The sequence below is a fragment of the Mytilus trossulus genome, unplaced genomic scaffold (genome assembly GCF_036588685.1).
Source record: "Mytilus trossulus isolate FHL-02 unplaced genomic scaffold, PNRI_Mtr1.1.1.hap1 h1tg000024l__unscaffolded, whole genome shotgun sequence".
NCBI lineage: Eukaryota > Metazoa > Mollusca > Bivalvia > Mytilida > Mytilidae > Mytilus > Mytilus trossulus.
The window spans coordinates 7,517,061-7,541,676 of record NW_026963290.1 but is presented as its reverse complement, the minus strand read 5'-3'; the positions used below and the strand labels follow the sequence as shown (position 1 = coordinate 7,541,676).

The following is a 24,616-nucleotide window of genomic DNA, read 5'->3' as shown; positions in this document are numbered from 1 at the left end:
GGCCCTGTAATAAAAGTGAGATAAGAGTTCCTGAGAAAGTGTACCTCAGTCAGGCTCAAGTTTAATATAACCAATTTTTAGACATTTTAAGTATATTTAAATAATATTTATACTTTTAATATTATATTTATACTTTTATTATTTAAAGATTTGGGAACTTATACCCGATTTTTTTTGGGGAAAAAGATGAATTTATGACGAATCTAGTGCCAGCTCATACTTTCAGTTAGACCTGCTGAGCCTTATCATATTTTCAATCATTGCAACTCAGGTAATTTATTTTCAAACTACCACAGAACAAACCATTTATTTTCGTGATATTATCGAGGATGATTTATTTATTTTTAAAATCCTCGCCCCCCCCCCCCCCCCGCAGAATATCAAATGGTCATCCCCTAACAGTTATCAGGGTCGGACTTTTAAGTATACTACATTTGTAATACTTTTTTGTACAATGATATAAATGATTAGTTAGAAATACTCTAATATATGCTGTCATTTAGTATTCTTATATTTTTCTAATTGTCATATGAACACATGAAAGCCACTGTCATCCTCTTTTTTCATTGTAATTATGTCAGTTTATTGTACCGTTGAAAGTCTTATAATACAAGAAGTCCGTTGCAATTGTCCATTGTCCACTTGTGCCAGTGCATCATGTCTTATTTTATTGTAAATTACATGTGCTAATAAATATTGTCTATTGTCGTTAAATAAATCTTTTAGGCAGAACTTTGTGTCCAAAAATACAGTAACACGTTACAGTTCTATAATTTAAATATGTTTAAATAGGACAAGACATGGGAAGATTATCTTCTTTTTGACACGGAATTTATTTTTACGTACTTGTTCAAAAATTAAAATTTTCATTTCCGGCATCTTGAACAATGGCTGACGATTTACAAACAAATTTGTCTACGTATAAGCTGCAATTACAACAGGTATAAGGCTTTGAAATGTTAAACATGTTTTATATGTGAATAAATTAAAACTGAGTGATAACAATAAATGTACGATGTTGACTGGGAGGGTCTCCAACTCAGATTTGTATGATCCTGTTTGGAAAGTTTTATCTGTGTCCTCAACGATATTCTGATTTGGTAACCCTCAGAGGAATAATATTTTCATCACAGATTGTATGCTTAATGATGTTTTAAAATTGCTATTTGTCTGACAGTCTTAGTCCTGTCTTATTTGTTGGTCTCAGCAGGTGTTATTTTAGTCTTAATGGTTTAATAATAATATGAATATAATTTTCCTGATGAGAAACCAGATTAGCTTTTGTAGCCTGGGTATACCTGCATCTGAGGCAGGCATTACCTGTGAAAGGGGACAAAGTCTGTATGAATTTTTTTTTTAATTCAAAAATATTTAAAAAGACACAAAATACAATAACTTTCCCGATTTTGGTTCTGTTGTCACATATTTTAGTTGTGATGTTTAACTCGACTGATAAATATATATTTTACTTAAAGACTCCGGACAATGAAACCGTAAAAAGGAAGTAGTTTCTGCGCAAATCGGGGAATTTTATAAAGTCTGAAAATAAAAAGGGAACGATTTTGAGTTCATTAGCAGAATTAAAATTTCGGGAAATATTCTCGATTTTTTTTTTTTATTGATTCTTCTTTCGTTATAATACAATACATGCAATATGATTGTTTTGGGAATGAAACCTTAACTATACACAACATTCTGATATTTCTAGTAAGTTGTGGATTTTGGTATCAGGTCCGTTCGTGCCCAATACATTTTCACACCCTACAGGTTCGCACCCAAGTTCCGTTCACACTCTACACGTTCACGCCCAATTTTAATATATGGACCATAATTTGCTATTGGGCTCGTTTCCTATAATTATAGAAAAGTGATAAAAATGTGTATTACTGTAAGAAAAGTCGTAACTACATCTAAAGAAACCTTTATTTTTATCAACATACAAGTGTATGCTACTCTTCCCTAGAAAAAAATTGAAATTAACAAATTTCAAAGATTATACGACCGTATTTTTGTTTCGTTTCTTGCGTTACTTTCCGCTTCCGAAGTGCATAACGCTGACTGATTTATAGATAATCGTCACCAGCAGATTCGTAACTTTTGCTTTCAAATAATAAAGAACATCGACCAATAAAAATGTACAAAGTTTGCATCTTTGTCACAATTTTTAATTATCATTTTTTATTCATGTTCTGCAAACACTTATCTGAAACGCAATAAACTTGTCAAAGGAGAAGTAAACTTTTACCATGCATGACTTTAAAGGAATTACTTTATTGATTTTAGCCCACTAAAGTAGGTTAAAATGTGGAAACCATGTAGATGGTGTACAGGTCACAAGTATCACATTGTGCCTATTTTAAAGATTTAAATTCCAAGTTAAAAGTTTTTTTCTTTACTGGATTTAAAGAATGTTACATTGCCAATGATTTGGAATAAATTGTATATAACTGGAATTTCAAAACCAAATATAAATACATTTTTTTGGCTTAAACATCAAGATACAACGATTATGGTATCCTGTATCAATGAAGAAAAAATGGAAATTTCTGAATAAATTGTACTAATTGTTTTCAAAACAAGCACATATTTATGAGTTTTATAATACTGTTACATTAAAGATGGATTTTAAGAAAAAGTATACTGTTCAGATTATTTTAAGCAGATTTTTTGCAATAAAATGAAACTTATAAAATGCTTTCGGTTTCTTATGGTTTCCTGTCGCGTTTAAAAAAAACTTTAATTTAACATTGAAAATAGATTTTAAATATTAACATCAAGCAAGTAACACTTGTAATGGTGTTCATTTATGTCTTTTGAAATATATTGTGCAAAATAAAGAAAATAAAGATTGGTTTCCTGTTTGGTTTCCTGTCACGTAACCGGTGAATCAAAATGTATTAATTTTTTCTTGAAAAACTCAATTGTTCCATTAATACTATTCTAACACCAACACAACCCACCAAAAGTTAAAGTTTTAGAACTTATAAAAAAGGAAACCAAAAGAAACCAAAGGCCGAATACCAAATTATGGTCCATATACATGTATTCCAGTTGAATAATTGGAAAATCATAATTTATTCAACACACAAAAAAAAACGTAGTCAGATTCTTACTTTATTTTGAAACAAGTCAATGAAACAAAGTTATAGCAATACACTAACCAAAACATGATTAAGAGTTATTCACCACAAAATAAAACGTTGACAGAATCCCACTTTATTTAGAAAGATTTTTTTTAACAATTCATATCCAAATCATGATTAAGATTTATTCAACACAAAAAAAATATGCTCTTACTTTATTTTGAGACAATGACAACAAATATACTTATAAGAATACACTTGCCAAAATATGATTACAAAGTTATTAAACACAAATTGAAAACCAATTAAAATTGGGCGCGATCATCATGATCATGTAGGGTGCCAACGGACTTTGGGTGCGAACATGTAGGGTGCAAAAGTAATAGGGGCGAAGATGAGTGGATGCGAACGTGAATGGGGGCAAACGGACCCGGATTCGTGGATTTTGTTAATTCAGTTAGCATACGGCAGATTTTACAGTATTGTGTTCTGTCTCCTACTTTCATGTTGCTAACGTGACGGAGACAAAAATAAGTAACGTTAGCGACATTTGGACATGTAACATGAGCAACAACATCTTTAAAAGTTCAAATGTATGCACACAGTGATGTTTAATATATGCCTGGAGTAATAAAATTGTACAGTCTGGTTTAGAATTTCTAAATATACAGAATGTCATTTGCAGGTGTACTTTATATCAAATGAATACACATGAAACCAATTCGTAATAGTAACATTAGCAACATCTACTATCATGACATTACGTTTTGTTGCGAACGTCTTTTTGATGGACGGAATACATTTAAGGTCCTCTTGTAACGATATTACATACAACTAACCTTCTTTGCTACCCCATCATGTGAAGAAACTGACTGCGAATCTAATTCTGCAAAGGGCGATATCGTAACTCCTATACAGGAGAGTTACAGATCTAAATATATGTTGCTCACGTGACACTGATTTGGACGGAAACCTCAAGTAGTAACGTTCGCAAAAAATAAAACAGCCAATGATATTGATTCCTCAAGTCCTTTGACCCCCTTACGTCATCCAAATTTAATATGATTGCTATTTTCAATTATTTATAAAACCCGGGATAAAAATAACTACAATTGCCTGTCTGAGAACCAACAAGAAAATTGCGATCGTGACATACCACAATGGACGGAAAAGACGTGACGTTAGCAACAATATTATTAAATTACCTTTTTTAGCCTTTACCAATAAAAATCTGCCTTAAAGTTATGATTAAAACACAAAAGAAGACTTTTTATTAAAATATAAGTCCATGTGATAAGGCTCAACTTATAAATAATACTTCAAAATTCCACTCCAAATAAGCTGGATGTCAGTAAAGTAGGTCATGATGTCTATTCCATGTCCAATATTTTGAAATTGAAAACCCTCTAATTCTAACAAAAAACACAAGCACAGAGTAATTTTTATTTTTATTTACTCAGAAAGACACATTTTATTCAATAACATAATGCATTACTCCATTACACAGTCTGTTTCACAGTTTCAGCAATTGCTTTTTTGATGGATACAAAAAAACAATAATTCCTTCTTATTGTAAAATCTGCCATACCTAATTAACCCTTCTTGCTTTAGTGAAGGGAATAGAAAATGATATTTTTTAATTCACATTTATAAATTAAAGATATAAAAAAACATTGTGAACAAAATACACACTGAAAAAGGATTAAAACTATACAGTTTCTGTCACACAAAATCATGATAAAAATTAAACGAAATGCACATTATGAATGTATGAAAAGAATTTCAAAATATTTTTAAAATTTCAGTTCTATTACCCTCTTCTGAAAAATAGGGTTGGGAAAAGACCAACACACTATATTTTAATTTTTGACTCAATGGTAAACAATTGACAATCTGTTTTGTTTTATAGGTTGAAGCATCATTAACTACAGATCCTGATAATGAAGATCTATTGAAGCTTAAGAATGATTTACAGGTGGGTTGTTATACATTTACATCTATTGTCAAGTAAGAGATATAAAATTCATTGAATTGATATATTAGATGAAAAAAAATATTTAAAAAAAATATTCCAATATTCATCATTTTTTTTATATCCATAAATTTCAGTAATTAAATTTATTAATGTGAAAAATATTTTGATTGAAAAAATTCCAAATACCTGTCATTTGCCTGTTACTGTAGTGTATTTACCAAAAAATATTGAAAAAATAACATAAAAAAATAAAAGGAATTTTAAAGTTGAAAACGTCCAAGCATTACAACAACTGTCAGTGTTAATGTGTGTATAGATTTATATTTTATAGACAAGACACAACAGCTCAGCTGTACAATTGTATTGCAAGAATAAGTTTGGATCGTAAGTAACAAAGACACACACCAAACAGATATATACAGGCTGTTAAAGTGGTAAAAATTGATTCAGGATATATTTTTTAGTCATTTTAGGATTATGAAATGTAGCTATTAAAAAGAAGATGTGGTATGATTGCCAATGAGACAACTATCCACAAAAGACCAAAATGACACAGACATTAACAACTATCATGACTATAGGTCACCGTAATTGATTCTTTGATAATTTTTTTTATAATTAACTGAAATTAGATAGAAGATTTTAAAAAGGGTAAAAATAAATTTGTAAAATTTTAATTTATTATAAGCATATTAACTAGATTCTGTGATTATAATTAAACAGAAAGGAGTCTGGCACAACTAACTTAGAAAAGAGAAGCATGATAAGGCTATCACACATATTAACACATATAAGCTAAATAATACCCTCAGTGTGGACAAATGCTTATCTAAGAACATATTGGGAATCATTCATCAGATAATCAGAGATGATCATGATGATACATATTTATATATGACGACCAATTTTAAAGATGTTATACCTGATTTGGTACAAAAAAACATACAGTAGTTATGAACATAGGTGGACAATAGTTAACATTGCATATTAAAACTATAAATTTATGATGGCTCTAGTATTACATGTAATATTAAAACTTTACATGCTTATTGCAAGTCTTCACCAATTTTTTGTTACATATCATTATGTCCTTATATCTGTTATATCTTAGGATATTGTGTGAACAGAGCAATTTATTAACAGATTTCTTTATGAGTGTTATATTCCATTTTCTCAGATACGATGTATTTGTGTATTTAACAGGAAGTCATAGACCTGACTGTAGATCTGATTGGTACCAAATTACCTCCTGAGGCAACAGAAGTACTCAAATCTGACGCACCAGATGTATCCTCATATAATTGGAAGTCAGGTGATCCATGTATGGCTATCTGGTCAGAAGATGGACAGTAAGTCACTGCACTAGTACTACATTAATAAAATTAATAATGGAAATGGTGAATATGTCAAAAAGACAACAACCTGACAAAAAAGCAGATAACAGCTGAAGGCCATCATTAGGTCTTCAACACAGCGAGAAAATCCTGCATTCTGTATACTCTTGATAAAGTTATTTGTAACAACAACTTATAAACTATGTTACAACATGGTTAATAGAAAATTGAGAATGGAATTGGGGAATGTGTCAGAGAGACAACAACCCGACCACAGAAAAGACAACAGCAGAAGGTCACCAATAGGTCTTCAATATAGTGAGAAATTCACACACCCGGAGGCGTCCTTCAGCTGGCCCCTTAACAAATATATACTAGTTCATTGATAATGAACGCCATACTAAACTGCAAATTGTACACAATATATATGTTCATTTTAAGTGAGCAACACCACAAATTTCAGAGCATCAATTCCTCAAAATGATTAAGGGGTGTTTTATTTCATTTGTAGTAGAATGCAGACAACAATATAATATATTTGAAAAGTTGTCCACATCAACATTGATTTGATGGTCCTAAATATCAATTTAATGGCTCTCCAAAGTTTGTCAAACCTAGCATTTTCAATTCATGCCCTATTTCAGTTACTTGCTCTGAAACTCAGTCAAACCTAAACACTTGCAATTTATGCCCAACACCAGTTATTATACGACCCCAAATTTTGAAAAAAATTTCGTCGTATATTGCTATCACATTGGCGTCGTCGTCTGCGTCGTCTTCGGCGTCGTCCGAATACTTTTAGTTTTCGCACTCTAACTTAAGTAAAAGTGAATATAAATCTATAAAATTTTATCACAAGGTTTATGACCACAAAAGGAAGGTTGGTATTGATTTTGGAAGTTTTGGTCCCAACATTTTAGGAATTAGGGGCCAAAAAGGGCCCAAATAAGCATTTTCTTGGTTTTCGCACTATAACTTTAGTTTAAGTTAATAGAAATCTATGAAATTTTGACACAAGGTTTATGACCACAAAAGAAAGGTTGGGATTGATTTTGGGAGTTTTGGTTTCAACAGTGTAGGAATTAGGGGCCACAAAAGGGCCCAAATAAGCATTATTCTTGGTTTTCGCACAATAACTTTAGTTTAAGTAAATAGAAAATAATGAAATTTAAACACAATGTTTATGACCACAAAAGGAAGGTTGGTATTGATTTTGGAAGTTTAGGTCACAACAGTTTAGGAATTAGGGGCCAAAAAGGGACCCAAATAAGCATTTTTCTTGGTTTTCGCACCATAACTTTAGTATAAGTAAATAGAAATCTATGAAATTTAAACACAAGGTTTATGACCATAAAAGGAAGGTTGGTAATGATTTGGGGAGTTTTGGTCCCAACAGTTTAGGAATAAGGGGCCCAAAGGGTCCAAAATTAAACTTTGTTTGATTTCATCAAAATTGAATAATTGGGGTTCTTTGATATGCCGAATCTAACTGTGTATGTAGATTTTTAACTTTTGTCCCTTTTTCAAATTGGTCTACATTAAGGTCCAAAGGGTCCAAAATTAAACTTCGTTTGATTTTGACACAAAATTAATCATTTGGGTTCTTTGATATGCTGAATCTAAAAATGTACTTAGATTCTTGATTATCGGCCCAGTTTTCAAGTTGGTCCAAATCGGGGTCCAAAATTAAACTTTGTTTGATTTCATCAAAAATTGAATAAATGGGGTTCTTTGATATGCCAAATCTAACTGTGTATGTAGATTCCTCATTTTTGGTCTTGTTTTCAAATTGGTCTACATTAAAGTCCAAAGGGTCCAAAATTAAACTTAGTTTGATTTTAACAAAAATTGAAATCTTGGGGTTCTTTGATATGCTGAATCCAAACATGTACTTAGATTTTTGATTATGGGCCCAGTTTTCAAGTTGGTCCAAATCAGGATCTAAAATTATTATATTGAGTTTTGTGCAATAGCAAGTCTTTTCAATTGCACAGTATTGCGCAATGGCAAGAAATATCTTATTGCAAAATATTGTGAAATAGCAATTTTGTTTTTAATTAGAGTTATCTTTCTTTGTCCAGAATAGTAAGCAAGAAATATCTAATTGTAAAGATTTTTTTTTATTTGGAGTTATCTTTCTTTGACCAGAATCAACTTAAATCTTTGTTATATATACAATATACAATGTTTATTCACTTTTTACTACCAACTGATAAATTAAAATAATCTTTACCATTCAGTGATAACAAGCAGTTTTTTTACATCTTAATATTTTATGATGTATTTAAATGAGTAGTTATTGTTGCAAACTCCATTAGAAATTTTAATTGAGATTAGTTTTGGAATAAGGGAAAGGGGAATGTGATTAAAAAAATTGGGTTCAATTTTCTCATTTGAAATTTCATAAATAAAAAGAAAATTTCTTCAAACATTTTTTTGAGAGGATTAATATTCAACAGCATAGTGAATTGCTCTAAGAGAAAACAAAAATTTTAAGTTTATTAGAACACATTCATTCTGTGTCAGAAACCTATGCTGTGTCAACTTTTTAATCACAATCCAAATTTAGAGCTGAATCCAGCTTGAATGTTGTGTCCATACTTGCCCCAACCGTTCAGGGTTCAACCTCTCGGTCGTATAAAGCTACGCCCTGCGGAGCATCTGGTCTGGATCTGCAAAGTCAATCAAACCTAAGTTCCAGTCCAATTTGAGGCCATCAATTATAAAATTGATGTTAAGAAAAAATTAGTTGCATTATATAATCAAAATGATCTTTAGATGTGCAAAAAATGATGATTGGAATAAGAACTAATGCTAGTGACCAAATTGATCTGTATTCGCTTTCAATGTTTTAAAAGTATTTTGTTAATGGCGACTGATTGCTGGCAATGCACTGATTTATGTAGATTATTTTTCAACCCTTGTTTTTATGCCCCACCTACAATAGTAGAGGGGCATTATGTTTTCTGGTCTGTGCCTCCATTTGTCAGTGCCCCACCTACAATAGTAGAAGGGCATTATGTTTTCTGGTTTGTGTCTATGTTCGTCCGTTCGCCCCACTTCAGGTTTAAGTTTTTGGTCAAGGTAGTTTTTGATGAAGCTATTTAAGTCCTATCAACTTGAAACTTAGTACACTTGTTGCTTATGATATGATCTTTCTAATTTTAAAGCCAAATTAGACTTTTGACCCCAATTTCACGGTCCACTGAACATAGAAAATGAAAGTGGGAGTTTCGGGTTAAAGTTTTTGGTCAAGTTAGTTTTTGATGAAGTTGAACACCAAACAACTTGAAACTTAGTACACTTGTTCCCTATATGGTATGATCTTTCTAACAGTCTGCACCAAAAACTTTTTCAACTACTAGTCCAAAGACCAATATTCTGGCATTTTTCTTATTGGTCTACACAAAGTTTTGCAAAAGATTACTAGTCCGCATGAAATTTTACTAGTCTGGGGCATCAGACTAGTGGCTAACCGTGCAGACTGTCTAATTTTAATGCCAAATTAGATTTTTTACCCAATTTCACTGTCCATTTAACATGGAAAATGATAGTACGAGTGACATGAGTGAGGCATCCGTGTACTAAGGACACATTCTTGTTCAGATTCTAAATTACAGTTAAATTATAAGAGATCCTAGACATATTAGAGGGGATTATATATGCCAACCTTTGTTATTTCAGATACTATGGCAGTAAGATAGATGAGATTCTAGAGGATGGAACCTGCACAGTAACTTTTGATAGCTGGGGTAACACAGAAGTCACCAATGTACGTCAAATTAAATTCCTGCAAAATTCATATAACCTTTGTAAGAGAGGGTCTTAATAACCTTTGTAATGACCTTTGTAAGAGAGGGTTGTTTTTAAAATTTGTTTTATTCCTCTCTCCTGTTTTTTTTTCAGACAAAAGCTTCAGTGAAATGTTAACAGACCAAAATTTGCTGCTCTGACATATTGATTTTAAGGTGGTACCTAACACTACAGGGAGATAACTCTGTAAAATCAGCTAAACATTTTTATTACATTGTGTTGTTAAGGGAATATTAAGCTTCTCAATGATCAAAAATAGTGTTTGTCAAACTGCTATATAACCAGTGTAATTTTTCTGATAAAATGGTTGGTTCAAATGTTTTGAAATTTTTATATTTTTGTCAAAGGGTCAAAGAAAATATTTTGTTAATATTTTATGAAAATTAAACGAGCCAAATTAATTAAAGTAAAAGTGTCGGGTACCACCTTAATGGCAAGTTAAAAAAAAAAAAGCAAAAAATCTGTGTAAAACTAAAGCAAACATTGTTTTTAAATGTAAAAATCCTTTGGTAACTTCCATACCAATAGTTGGTTATAAACAGTGGTTATAAACTCTGCATATTTGATTAAAAAAGACATTCATACACAATTTTTAACAGAGTAGGTATGGTATACAATGTCCATTAAGTGAACCATTATGTACACATAATTAGAATTCATACATAATTAGCATATAATATTTTTTATTTTTATGCCCCATTTATTGGCATTATGTTTTCTGGTCTGTGCATCCGTTTGTCTGTTCGTCCTACTTCAGGTTAAAGTTTTTGGTTGAGGTTAAAGTTTTTGGTCCAGGTAGTTTTTAATGAAGTTGAAGTCCAATCAACTTGAAACCTAGTAAACATGTTCCTTACAAAATGATCTTTCCAATTTTAATGCCAAATTTTAGTTTTACCCCCACCTTTACATTCCACTGAATATAAAAAAAATAATGGGGATGGGGCATCCATGTACATGGGACACATTCTTTTTTATGAATGTTTCCAAAATCTTAAATGGATAGTTAATCAATTGGTCACACATTTTTTTTAAATTGTTGCTATTTTATCATTACAGGGTATAGACATGATGTATTTACTGTGTCCTAATAAAACTATCACATACCTGCAAAAATGTCTTTCTGAATACTAAAAAAACAACCTATAAAACTCAACAAATTATTTTGTATTAAGGTGTCTTCATGGCCTAGGTGGCTAAGATTCAGAATAATTTGTCTGAAAATGGTGATACCTCTTCCTGCAGACTAGCACCTTGTGAACTGACATGTTCAGAAATGTTTACTTATAAAATATTGGGTATGATGGGCCATGCACATACTTGCAGGATGTGGCAGATTAAACATATTAGCAGGATCCCAACCCTCTTCTAACCTGGGACAGTGTTATAGCTTGTCAGTATGTCAGTATAGTACATTTTAGTAAGAAGGGTATCATGTGTATACCTCATTAACATGTTATCATATGCTGGACATGAAGTAGCCATAAATCAATCCTTTATTTACAGGTTACAATATTGAAGCCAATTGACCCTAATGCAGTACCAGGATCATCTGATGACAAACACAAATCAAAGTAAGTATAGTAGATTATTATTAATAAGACAATTTACTGATTAAACATAGAAGTGGTTGGACTATATATGTCATTGTCTGTTCATCAGTTTTGCCACTGGACATTAAACATATAAGTGGTTGGACTATATATGTCATTGACTGTTCATCAGTTTTGCCACTGGACATTATACATAGAAGTGGTTGGACTATATATGTCATTGTCTGTTCATCAGTTTTGCCACTGGACATTATACATAGAAGTGGTTGGACTATATATGTCATTGTCTGTTCATCAGTTTTGCCACTGGACATTATACATAGAAGTGGTTGGACTATATATGTCATTGTCTGTTCATCAGTTTTGCCACTGACATTATACATAGAAGTGGTTGGACTATATTTGTCATTGTCTGTTCATCAGTTTTGCCACTGGACATTATACATAGAAGTGGTTGGACTATATATGTCATTGTCTTTTCATCCGTTTTGCCACTGGACATTAAACATAGAAGTGGTTGGACTATATTTGTCATTGTCTGTTCATCAGTTTTGCCACTGGACATTATACAAAGAAGTGGTTGGACTATATATGTCATTGTCTGTTCATCAGTTTTGCCTTTGGACATTATACATAGAAGTGGTTGGACTATATATGTCATTGTCTGTTCATCAGTGTTGCCACTGGACATTATACATAGAAGCGGTTGGACTATATATGTCATTGTCTGTTCATCCGTTTTGCCACTGGACATTATACATAGAAGCGGTTGGACTATATATGTCATTGTCTGTTCATCAGTTTTGCCACTGGACATTAAACATAGAAGTGGTTGGACTATATATGTCATTGTCTGTTCATCCGTTTTGCCACTGGACATTATACATAGAAGTGGTTGGACTATATATATCATCAGTTTTGCCACTGGACATTAAACATAGAAGTGGTTGGACTATATATGTCATTGTCTGTTCATCAGTGTTGCCACTGGACATTATACATAGAAGCGGTTGGACTATATATGTCATTGTCTGTTCATCCGTTTTGCCACTGGACATTATACATAGAAGCGGTTGGACTATATATGTCATTGTCTGTTCATCAGTTTTGCCACTGGACATTAAACATAGAAGTGGTTGGACTATATATGTCATTGTCTGTTCATCCGTTTTGCCACTGGACATTATACATAGAAGTGGTTGGACTATATATATCATTGTCTATTCATCAGTTTTGCCACTGGACATTAAACATAGAAGTGGTTGGACTATATATGTCATTGTCTGTTCATCAGTTTTGCCACTGGACATTAAACATAGAAGTGGTTGGACTATATATGTCATTGTCTGTTCATCCATTTTGCCACTGGACATTTTACATAGAAGTGGTTGGACTATATATGTCATTGTCTGTTCATCAGTTTTGCCACTGGACATTATACATAGAAGTGGTTGGACTATATATGTCATTGTCTGTTCATCAGTTTTGCCACTGGACATTATACATAGAAGTGGTTGGACTATATATGTCATTGTCTGTTCATCAGTTTTGCCACTGGACATTATACATAGAAGTGGTTGGACTATATATGTCATTGTCTGTTCATCAGTTTTGCCACTGGACATTATACATAGAAGTGGTTGGACTATATTTGTCATTGTCTGTTCATCAGTTTTGCCACTGGACATTAAACATAGAAGTGGTTGGACTATATATGTCATTGTCTGTTCATCAGTTTTGCCACTGACATTATACATAGAAGTGGTTGGACTATATTTGTCATTGTCTGTTCATCAGTTTTGCCACTGGACATTATACATAGAAGTGGTTGGACTATATATGTCATTGTCTGTTCATCCGTTTTGCCACTGGACATTAAACATAGAAGTGGTTGGACTATATATGTCATTATCTGTACATCAGTTTTGCCACTGGACATTAAACATAGAAGTGGTTGGACTATATATGTCATTGTCTGTTCATCAGTTTTGCCACTGGACATTAAACATAGAAGTGGTTGGACTATATATGTCATTGTCTGTTCATCCGTTTTGCCACTGGACATTATACATAGAAGTGGTTGGACTATATATGTCATTGTCTGTTCATCAGTTTTGCCACTGGACATTAAACATAGAAGTGGTTGGACTATATATGTCATTGTCTGTTCATCCGTTTTGCCACTGGACATTATACATAGAAGTGGTTGGACTATATATGTCATTGTCTGTTCATTAGTTTTGCCACTGGACATTAAACATAGAAGTGGTTGGACTATATATATCATTGTCTGTTCATCCCTTTTGCCACTGGACATTATACATAGAAGTGGTTGGACTATATATGTCATTGTCTGTTCATCAGTTTTGCCACTGGACATTATACATAGAAGTGGTTGGACTATATATATCATTGTCTGTTCATCAGTTTTGCCACTGGACATTATACATAGAAGTGGTTGGACTATATATGTCATTGTCTGTTCATCAGTTTTGCCACTGGACATTAAACATAGAAGTGGTTGGACTATATATGTCATTGTCTGTTCATCGGTTTTGCCACTGGACATTACACATAGAAGTGGTTGGACTATATTTGTCATTGTCTGTTCATCAGTTTTGCCACTGGACATTATACATAGAAGTGGTTGGACTATATATGTTATTGTCTGTTCATCAGTTTTGCCACTGGACATTATACATAGAAGTGGTTGGACTATATATGTCATTGTCTGTTCATCAGTTTTGCCACTGGACATTATATATACATAGAAGTGGTTGGACTATATATGTCATTGACTGTTCATCAGTTTTGCCACTGGACATTATACATAGAAGTGGTTGGACTATATATGTCATTGTCTGTTCATCCGTTTTGCCACTGGACATTATACATAGAAGTGGTTGGACTATATTTGTCATTGTCTGTTCATCAGTTTTGCCACTGGACATTATACATAGAAGTGGTTGGACTATATTTGTCATTGTCTGTTCATCAGTTTTGCCACTGGACATTATACATAGAAGTGGTTGGACTATATATGTCATTGTCTGTTCATCCGTTTTGCCACTGGACATTAAACATAGAAGTGGTTGGACTATATATGTCATTGTCTGTTAATCAGTTTTGCCACTGGACATTATACATAGAAGTGGTTGGACAATATATGTCATTGTCTGTTCATCAGTTTTGCCACTGGACATTATACATAGAAGTGGTTGGACTATATATTTCATTGTCTGTTTATCCGTGTTGCCACTGGACATTATACATAGAAGTGGTTGGACTATATATGTCATTGTCTGTTCATCAGTTTTGCCACTGGACATTATACATAGAAGTGGTTGGACTATATATGTCATTGTCTGTTCATCAGTTTTGCCACTGGACATTATACATAGAAGTGGTTGGACTATATATGTCATTGTCTGTTCATCAGTTTTGCCACTGGACATTATACATAGAAGTGGTTGGACTATATATGTCATTGTCTGTTCATGAGTTTTGCCACTGGACATTATACATAGAAGTGGTTGGACTATATATGTCATTGTCTGTTCATCAGTTTTGCCACTGGACATTATACATAGAAGTGGTTGGACTATATATGTCATTGTCTGTTCATCAGTTTTGCCACTGGACATTATACATAGAAGTGGTTGGTCTATATATGTCATTGTCTGTTCATCAGTTTTGCCACTGGACATTATACATAGAAGTGGTTGGACTATATATGTCATTGTCTGTTCATCAGGTTTGCCACTGGACATTATACATAGAAGTGGTTGGACTATATATGTCATTGTCTGTTCATCAGTTTTGCCACTGGACATTAAACATAGAAGTGGTTGGACTATATTTGTCATTGTCTGTTCATCAGTTTTGCCACTGGACATTATACATAGAAGTGGTTGGACTATATATGTCATTGTCTGTTCATCAGTTTTGCCACTGGACATTATACATAGAAGTGGTTGGACTATATATGTCATTGTCTGTTCATCAGTTTTGCCACTGGACATTATACATAGAAGTGGTTGGACTATATATGTTATTGTCTGTTCATCCGTTTTGCCACTGGACATTATACATAGAAGTGGTTGGACTATATATGTCATTGTCTGTTCATCAGTTTTGCCACTGGACATTATACATAGAAGTGGTTGGACTATATATGTCATTGTCTGTTCATCAGTTTTGCCACTGGACATTATACATAGAAGTGGTTGGACTATATATGTCATTGTCTGTTCATCAGTTTTGCCACTGGACATTATACATAGAAGTGGTTGGACTATATGTCATTGTCTGTTCATCAGTTTTGCCACTGGACATTATACATAGAAGTGGTTGGACTATATATGTCATTGTCTGTTCATCAGTTTTGCCACTGGACATTATACATAGAAGTGGTTGGACTATATATGTCATTGTCTGTTCATCAGTTTTGCCACTGGACATTATACATAGAAATGGTTGGACTATATATGTCATTGTCTGTTCATCAGTTTTGCCACTGGACATTATACATAGAAGTGGTTGGACTTTATATGTCATTGTCTGTTCATCAGTTTTGCCACTGGACATTATACATAGAAGTGGTTGGACTATATATGTCATTGTCTGTTCATCAGTTTTGCCACTGGACATTATACATAGAAGTGGTTGGACTATATATGTCATTGTCTGTTCATCAGTTTTGCCACTGGACATTATACATAGAAGTGGTTGAACTATATATGTTATTGTCTGTTCATCCGTTTTGCCACTGGACATTATACATAGAAGTGGTTGGACTATATATGTCATTGTCTGTTCATCAGTTTTGCCACTGGACATTATACATAGAAGTGGCTGGACTATATATGTCATTGTCTGTTCATCAGTTTTGCCACTGGACATTATACATAGAAGTGGTTGGACTATATATGTCATTGTCTGTTCATCAGTTTTGCCACTGGACATTATACATAGAAGTGGTTGGACTATATATGTCATTGTCTGTTCATCAGTTTTGCCACTGGACATTATACATAGAAGTGGTTGGACTATATATGTCATTGTCTGTTCATCAGTTTTGCCACTGGACATTATACATAGAAGTGGTTGGACTATATATGTCATTGTCTGTTCATCAGTTTTGCCACTGGACATTATACATAGAAGTGGTTGGACTATATATGTCATTGTCTGTTCATCAGTTTTGCCACTGGACATTATACATAGAAGTGGTTGGACTATATATGTCATTGTCTGTGCATCAGTTTTGCCACTGGACATTGTACATAGAAGTAGTTGGACTATATATGTTATTGTCTGTTCATCAGTTTTGCCACTGGACATTATACATAGAAGTGATTGGACTTTATATGTCATTGTCTGTTCATCAGTTTTGCCACTGGACATTATACATAGAAGTGGTTGGACTTTATATGTCATTGTCTGTTCATCAGTTTTGCCACTGGACAACTATGTTATTGACCCTTTTATTGTTCATAAAGGTTAAGATATTTTGGTATGGTATTTGGAATGAGCCCAAGTTATGGGCTAAAATATATTCTAATGCAATTATTTTGTATCAATGGTTCTGATTGGATGACAGTTAGCGTAAAATTCTCTATCTCCTTGTCTGTAACTAAGGAAGCCGACATTTTGAATTGCTGAATGTATTGACATGTTATTTCTACAATAATAAGCCAAAGAACTTAAATGTTACACCTAAAAATCTTCTTTTTATCAAATTTTATTACATTCTGAAGCAGCACAGAAGCCAGAAAATGCCAGGTGTTTATGTTTGACGCCAAGAGCATACATATGACATCACCTAGTGAATGGACCAAAAAAGATAACATCTTTTCGGGGAATTTTCTTTAATGAAGATTTTACACTGAAATAATTATTTAAATGTAGTTATGAACTTGTTTTTCATTAGAATAGAGATAACTGTATTGTATTTGAAGCTTTGCGAACATCCATTTGTAGTTTAACTGTCGCAAATACCTGTTTACCTGTCTCCGCTACGTGTCGTCAGGTAAACTAAATTTGCGACAGTAAAACTACCGATGGATGTCCTTAAAGCTTCAAATACAATACAGTTATCTCTTATTTCCAGTTATTCAGTAACTAATGAAATATTGTAAAGAATTTTAATAACAAACTGTTAGCTTTATGACACTACTAGTTTAAGCTGTTTGATTGCTTTTCATGATCCTAATGGATTCCTTTGCATGAACTATCAGTACAATATTAACAGATATTCCAAAAAATGTAATAAATTTTCTACCTAAAAACTTTAATTTGATAATATAGAAAAAAATGGAATCAAGAGTAAAGCAGAATTGGTATCTTGAAAAAAGATAAATGTGTAACAGTTGAAAATGATAACATTTAACCATATTTAAATGAAATACTTATTGTTCAAGAATATAAAATTTATTTGCAGACGAGATAAGATAGCAGAACAGAGAGAATACAAGAAAAAGAAAACACAGAAAAAGGCTTCGAGGTTGAAGGCTCAGGAAGAAGAAAGAGAAACAGAGAAAAATAAATGGCTGGATTTTAATGCCAAAGTAAGTCAGTGCTGAGACAGTATAGTTTAAGGTTGCTCAGGTTGTTCTGGAATTAAATGTTTGGGTTGATCAATAATTAAGAAAAAAAGTGAAAGTTGTGATTTTAATTTTGGGTAATACTGTTTACAGTAAAGCTTTTGAAATTTAATATCTATTTTACTTTTTCCTGTTTCTTTTTTTTTAACAATAAAAATATCACAAAAATTTTAGGAATGAGTTTTGATGGTTTTGCAATTTGCTAGAAATAATTATGTTTTAAAAGTTTGAAGACAAATGTAAATATATAGCTAATTTAATTAAGGAATGACTGTAATATTTTTCTGTCTATGAAGAAATAACATAAAAATGTGGTGCACACTGAATAATGTGTGTAGCAGTTTATTTAATTGTGTGCTACACAATTTTTATGTTATTTTGAATAGACTGACAAAATATTAGTTATTTTGTATAATTTTATTCTAAATTCCATTTTAAACTGGCGTAAATCATAAAATAACATTGATGACATCATGGTCACATTACAAAATTGTTTCTAAGATATGATAAACAAAACAACGTCAGCCAAACAGAAGATGTGTTACATCCAAAATTAATTTATTGTTTGATATTTTAAACCTGGTTTTTGTTGTTTTCCAAATGTTTAAATATAAAAAAAAACAACATAGAAACAATAAGATCTGATTTCAAAGATTAATTTTTCTAATTTTTTTGCAGACATTTTCCAAGACAAATAAAGGTAAAGTAAAGAAGAGTATATTTGCCACCCCAGATCATGTCAATGGTAAAGTTGGTGTTGGTACCTGTGGTCAAAGTGGTAAACCAATGACAAAGTATACACACCAGGAAAAATGGAAGAAATGAACAATCTCAGGAGAAAGACCACTCAATTTTACCCTCACATTGTTAAAATGCAGCTGATAGATAATAATTTGAGATCGTGTTAAGTTGTCAGATTATAATTCTGATCTAGCCTGTTTTTATGTCACAGAATAACTATTGACTGAAAGATCATGTCATCAAAAAATTATCATTTTCACCTGATCACATTTTCATTTTATAAGTGAATCATTCTCATTTTATAGTTGCTAACTGAAATGCAGACAGTTTAAGATGGTACCTAACACTACAGGGAGATAACTCTGTAAAATCACTTTTACGTTTTAATGATGTTGTGTTGTTAAGGGAATATTAAGCTTCTCAATGATCAAAATCTACTATATAACCAGTGTAACTTTTCTGATAAAATGCTTGGTTCAAATTTTTTGAAACTTTTATATTTTTGTCAAAGGGTCAAAGTAAATACTTTGTCAAAATTTTATGAAAATTAAACGAGCGAAATTAAATATGGTGAAAGTGTTGGGTACCACCTTAATTCATTAGTTGATCATTTTCAGTTAATTTTTATACATTGAAAAAAATTTGAACATTTGTTTGAATGGTTTTATTTGTTGTTTCATACAACACATTATTTTGTAAATAAAATGTTTTAACATGTAATATTTTTGTTTTTTGATATCTTATAAAATACTTTGTTGGTATAAGTGTGTTTGTTTAAAATACAATATTGTTCACTTCCAAAAAATTTAAATATTTTCACCTCCAAAAAATTCAAATATCTTCACTACGAAAAAATTCAAATATTTTCACATAATTGTTTTTTTTCTAAGAGGACTACCTCAGTGTGCTAGCTCCAATTTGTAAGGTTGTTAGTTATAACACTAGCCAAGTAAGAAAAAAGACTTGAATCATTCAGCATTTAGGAGTATGAACTAATAGATATAAGAAAAAAGTGAAATCACAAAAATGCTGAACTTAGAGGAAAATCAATTCGGAAATTTCTTAATCACATGGCAAAATCAAATAACAAAACGCATAAAAAACGAATGGACAAATACTGTCATATTTCTGACTTGGTACAGGCATTATCAAATGTAGAAAATGGTGGATTAAACCTGGTTCTATAGAAGATCAGGGTTGAGTTCAATATCGTAGCAGCTACGTAAGTGCTATCAATATCTATGTAACAACTAGTCTATAGCTATACGTTCAATAGTCAAAATCTATGTAGCACTACGTAGCTGCTACGATATTGAACTCAATCATGGTATGAGTGCTTAAAATAGACAACTCTTTATCCAATTCACAATATTAAAAAAAATGAACTGTCATAGGTAAAAGTATGACCTTCAACAAGGAGCCTTGGCTCACACTAAACAATAATCTATAGAGGGCCCAAAAAATTACTAGTGCAAAAGCATTTAAACAGGAAAATTTACGGTATAATCTATATAAAAAACGAGAAATACTTATAAACCACATAAACAAACGATAACCACTCAACAACAGGTTCCTCTCTAAATGCAGATAAGATACTTTATTAAATCAAATAAGCTTCTGGGCCAGATATGCCTTTTATAGACATTTGTTATCAGTCAATGTATTTACAGTCCATCAACCTACTTCACACAACATTGTGGTTGAAGACACTGCTGAGCAACATAGCCACCCATAGATATGGACTGAACAAGAAAACTGTCAGTAACCAATCCTCTCCCAAACCATTGAAGTGGTCCAACAATACAACACAAGAACAAACTAAAAAGCAATTGGAAAGGGCTTGACTTATGAGATTGGAAAAATAATGGCAAAGTGAAATATTATTGATGTAATGTGAGAAAATTTTGCTCTTTAATGAACTTTTTTTCAGTGAATAGAACATCTTATTCTCAATTTGCTTGTCGATTAATTAATAATAAAATCGAAATCATTTAAAGACATGTTCATGCAATTTTACGCCTTTCCCAATTCAGGAGCCTCCCCAGTTTGTTAGTCTTTTATGATTTTTATACGACCTCAAAATATTTTTGGGATCGTATAATGGTACGATGTCGTCATCTGCGTCTACAGAAGACACATTGGTTTTCAGAAAATAACTTAAGTTACTAGTAAGTCAATAGATATTTGTGTAATTTTTTCAGAAGGTTCAATATCAAAGGAAAAGGAAGGTTGGGAATGTTGGTCCTAAAAGGGGCTAAAACAAGCGTTTTTCTAGTTTCAGGATAATAACTTGTGTACAAGTATTTCAATTGCTCTGAAATTATACCACACTGTTTAAAACCACAAGAAGAAGGTTTGGATTCATTTCAGGAGTTATGGGGCCAAAGTTTAGGAATTAAGGGTCAAATACTAATTAAAAGTACCAGGATTATAATTTAGTACGCCAGATGCAAGTTTCGTCTACATAACTCATCAGTGACGCTCAAATCAAAATATTTATAAAACCAAACAAGTACAAAGTTGAAGAGCATTGAGGATCTAAAATTCCAAAAAGTTGTGCCAAATACGACTAAGGTAATCTATGCCTGGGATAAGAAAATCCTTAGTTTTTCGAAAAATTTTAAGTTTTGTAAACACTGAGGAAATTTATGAAAATGATATTGATATTCATGTCAACACCGAAGTGTTGACTACTGGGCTTCTGATACCCTCGGAGACGAAACGCCCACCAGCAGTGGTATCAACCCAGTGGTGTTAATAGTTATCAAAGAAAACAGTCATGACAATAACTTGTGTTTAAGTGTATGGATCTCTCTGAAAATGTGCTACAAGGTTCAATACTACAAAGGAAAGCATGGGTTTGAATTAAGGTTATTGCTCCACGGGGACTTCAAAAAAGTTTTGAGGGGTGGGGGGGGGGGGATATTTTGTTTACCAATTTTTTTTAATGGATTCCTTTTTTTTTTTTTTTTTTCGAAATTTTCATTTGAAAAGTTTTAAGAAGAAATATTCAAATGCACAGTATTGTGCAATGGATTTGTTAGATATTTGATCAGATTAATTTTGTGACAAAAACCTATATTATGTAAAAAATTTGATCACAATCCAAATTCAAACAGTATTAAGCTTGAATATTGTGAGCAAATTTGCCCCAACTGGACAGGGTTCAATCACTGGGGTCGTATAAAGCTGCGCCCTGCGGAGCACCTGGTTAATTTTAGTTTCTTGTGTATAATTCGGAGTTTAGTATGACTTCATTATCACTGAACTAGTATACATATTTTTGAAGGGGCCAGCTAAAGGACGCCTTCGGGTGCGGGAGTTTCTCGCTACATTGAAGACCTATTGGTGGCCTTCGGCTGTTGTCTGCTCTATGGTCGAGTTGTTGTCGCTTTGACACATTCCCCATTTCCTTCCTCAATTTTATCATAAACACAAAAAGGTTGATACAGCATCGTGGTTACGATAAGTGGAACATATCTGTGGTATGTGATATGTTGTAACGGTAAAACAAATCATGATGGTGTTTGATAACATTTCGAAGGTATGACTTTTACTGTTAAACTGGGAGACTTTGGTTTAATAGCTTCGTTGTAAGCACAAATATTCTATCAGATGACTGGCATACACAAATGTAGCCGTTTTATGGTCTTCCGGCTGTCAGAAAAAAACTCTTGACCATATGTGATCAGTGTCGAGACTAAAATGCCACCCATGCCTAATAATCATCATTCTCATGGCAGACACAATCGCTAAATTTGTTGATCGAACGACTATTCTAGTATATGAAAATAAAGATCTAAAACCTATCGCTAATGAATTTAGACACACACACATTGCAATAAGTCTTATAGAGTAGCAGGTAAAATCTCAATTAAAAATAAACTAAAAATTAACCCCATTTTCAAATAATGCATACATACTGAATAATTGGCCGAATTTGACGAATTGTACCAGCTAATAGTATGATAATATCGGGATTATGATCGGACTGTCGTATGAAAAGTAGATTATTTGTGTAATCAACTCCTCCAACAGTTTCCGACCAAGATTCCTGAAATTTCACCGAGATTGCACACATGTTGAAGTTGTGCATCTGTTATTATGGATTATTTGAAGAATTTTCCCTATTTATCCGAACATGGGAAAGACATTTGTTAAAAAGTTCTTTTGTATTATCAACCTCTTTCCCGTATCATTACTGATTGTTGATGCGCATGGCAGATGGTCATACTTCAAGTTATCAGAGTACCGAAACATCACCTTGATTTATACTGAATTTTCTTAATGGATTTTTGATATTTGAACATTGGTATAACTCCACCTCTTTATTTAAAAAAATGTGCATTTAATAAATTAAAAAATAAGTCGGATCAATGAAAAAATAGCAGAATAATGGCATATATATTGCATTTGAGCACCTGTTATAGTGGAGTTGTTTGAGATCGGTACGACTTTTGTTTTTTAATACTTGAACCTCGAGACAGCTGGCAAAGCTGTTGATGTTGTCCATCTTCTATTTTGATGTTTTAAAGAAACTTCCGATTTTATATTTACAAATAATTTGCTATGTTTTAGCACACCATTTTAATCCAGACTGCAGCGTGGAGTTCGTTAACTGTATCGTTTACCAGACATAGACTACCTCAACCGTATTTGGCACAATTGTTTTGAATTTTGGGTCCTCAATGCTCTTCAACTTTGTACTTGATCGATTTTATAAATATTTTTATATGAGCGTCACTGATGAATCTTATGTAGACGAAACGCGCGTCTGGTGTACTAAATTATAATTCTGGTACTTTTGATAACTTATTAGTAGGTCGTGGTTGTGATTAAATTGTTTTTTAAAATACATAGTTCCAACACAATTGAATGGAATGTACTAGTAAGTCACTCTCTTTGAAACCATGACATTGGATGATTAAATGTTCAATATAAAACTAAAGACTATTTTTTACACGGAGTACATGCAGCTTTCTTAATGACAGTCGACCAACACCAGTACTAAAAGTTGAAGTTCGGGATTTAGAATTATCAAGTGAATCAATGTATGCTTAATGATGAAATTTCTCATCATAAATACCGGGTCAAATTTTGTACGCAAGACCAGTTTATCCATTTAGATATTTTCCTTTTACACAAACCATTACCAGGAAGTCTAAAGAACAAAATAAATAAATAGGTTATCTGTTAATAGATGACAGAAACCATATGAAGAAAACTCATCTATCTCTGCTCGTATCCGAAATATCAACACCATGACATATGCCTTTCCATTTTAACAGGATTTCAATGTTTAAGAATACTATCAAATTAGAACACACATTGTTTATGGCGCAACTTGTTTGGGTTTATTCCGATAACGTTTACAAATGGTTTAATCAAAGCCATTCTTGAAAAATATTGCCAGGAAGTAAGGTATCACAAGGTTTTAGATGCAGGTTGATTGAGGACATTTGAACTGTTTTAGTGATGTACATGTTCATATGTTTTATACATTGCACTATTTTAT

The 24,616-nt window shown here is 32.6% G+C and overlaps 1 protein-coding gene across 1 annotated transcript; it reads left to right on the top strand.

The window, feature by feature from the left end:
* Positions 1 to 832: 832 nt before the first annotated feature.
* On the top strand, positions 833 to 19,821 carry LOC134699104 (survival of motor neuron-related-splicing factor 30-like). The gene is made up of 7 exons (XM_063560794.1): positions 833 to 941; positions 4,993 to 5,058; positions 6,262 to 6,407; positions 10,077 to 10,164; positions 11,709 to 11,776; positions 18,198 to 18,324; positions 19,039 to 19,821. The coding sequence occupies exons 1-7, from the start codon at positions 888 to 890 to the stop codon at positions 19,183 to 19,185; spliced, it is 696 nt and encodes a 231-aa protein (XP_063416864.1). The 5' UTR covers positions 833 to 887; the 3' UTR covers positions 19,186 to 19,821.
* Positions 19,822 to 24,616: the final 4,795 nt, after the last annotated feature.

Excerpts from the sequence above, each read along its gene's own strand:
- LOC134699104 (XM_063560794.1), top strand. The coding sequence starts at position 888 with ATGGCTGACGATTTACAAACAAATTTGTCTACGTATAAGCTGCAATTA. Across the intron at positions 942-4,992 it reads ATAAGCTGCAATTACAACAG|GTTGAAGCATCATTAACTAC; the intron begins GTATAAGGCTTT and ends TTTGTTTTATAG. Across the intron at positions 10,165-11,708 it reads GTAACACAGAAGTCACCAAT|GTTACAATATTGAAGCCAAT; the intron begins GTACGTCAAATT and ends CTTTATTTACAG.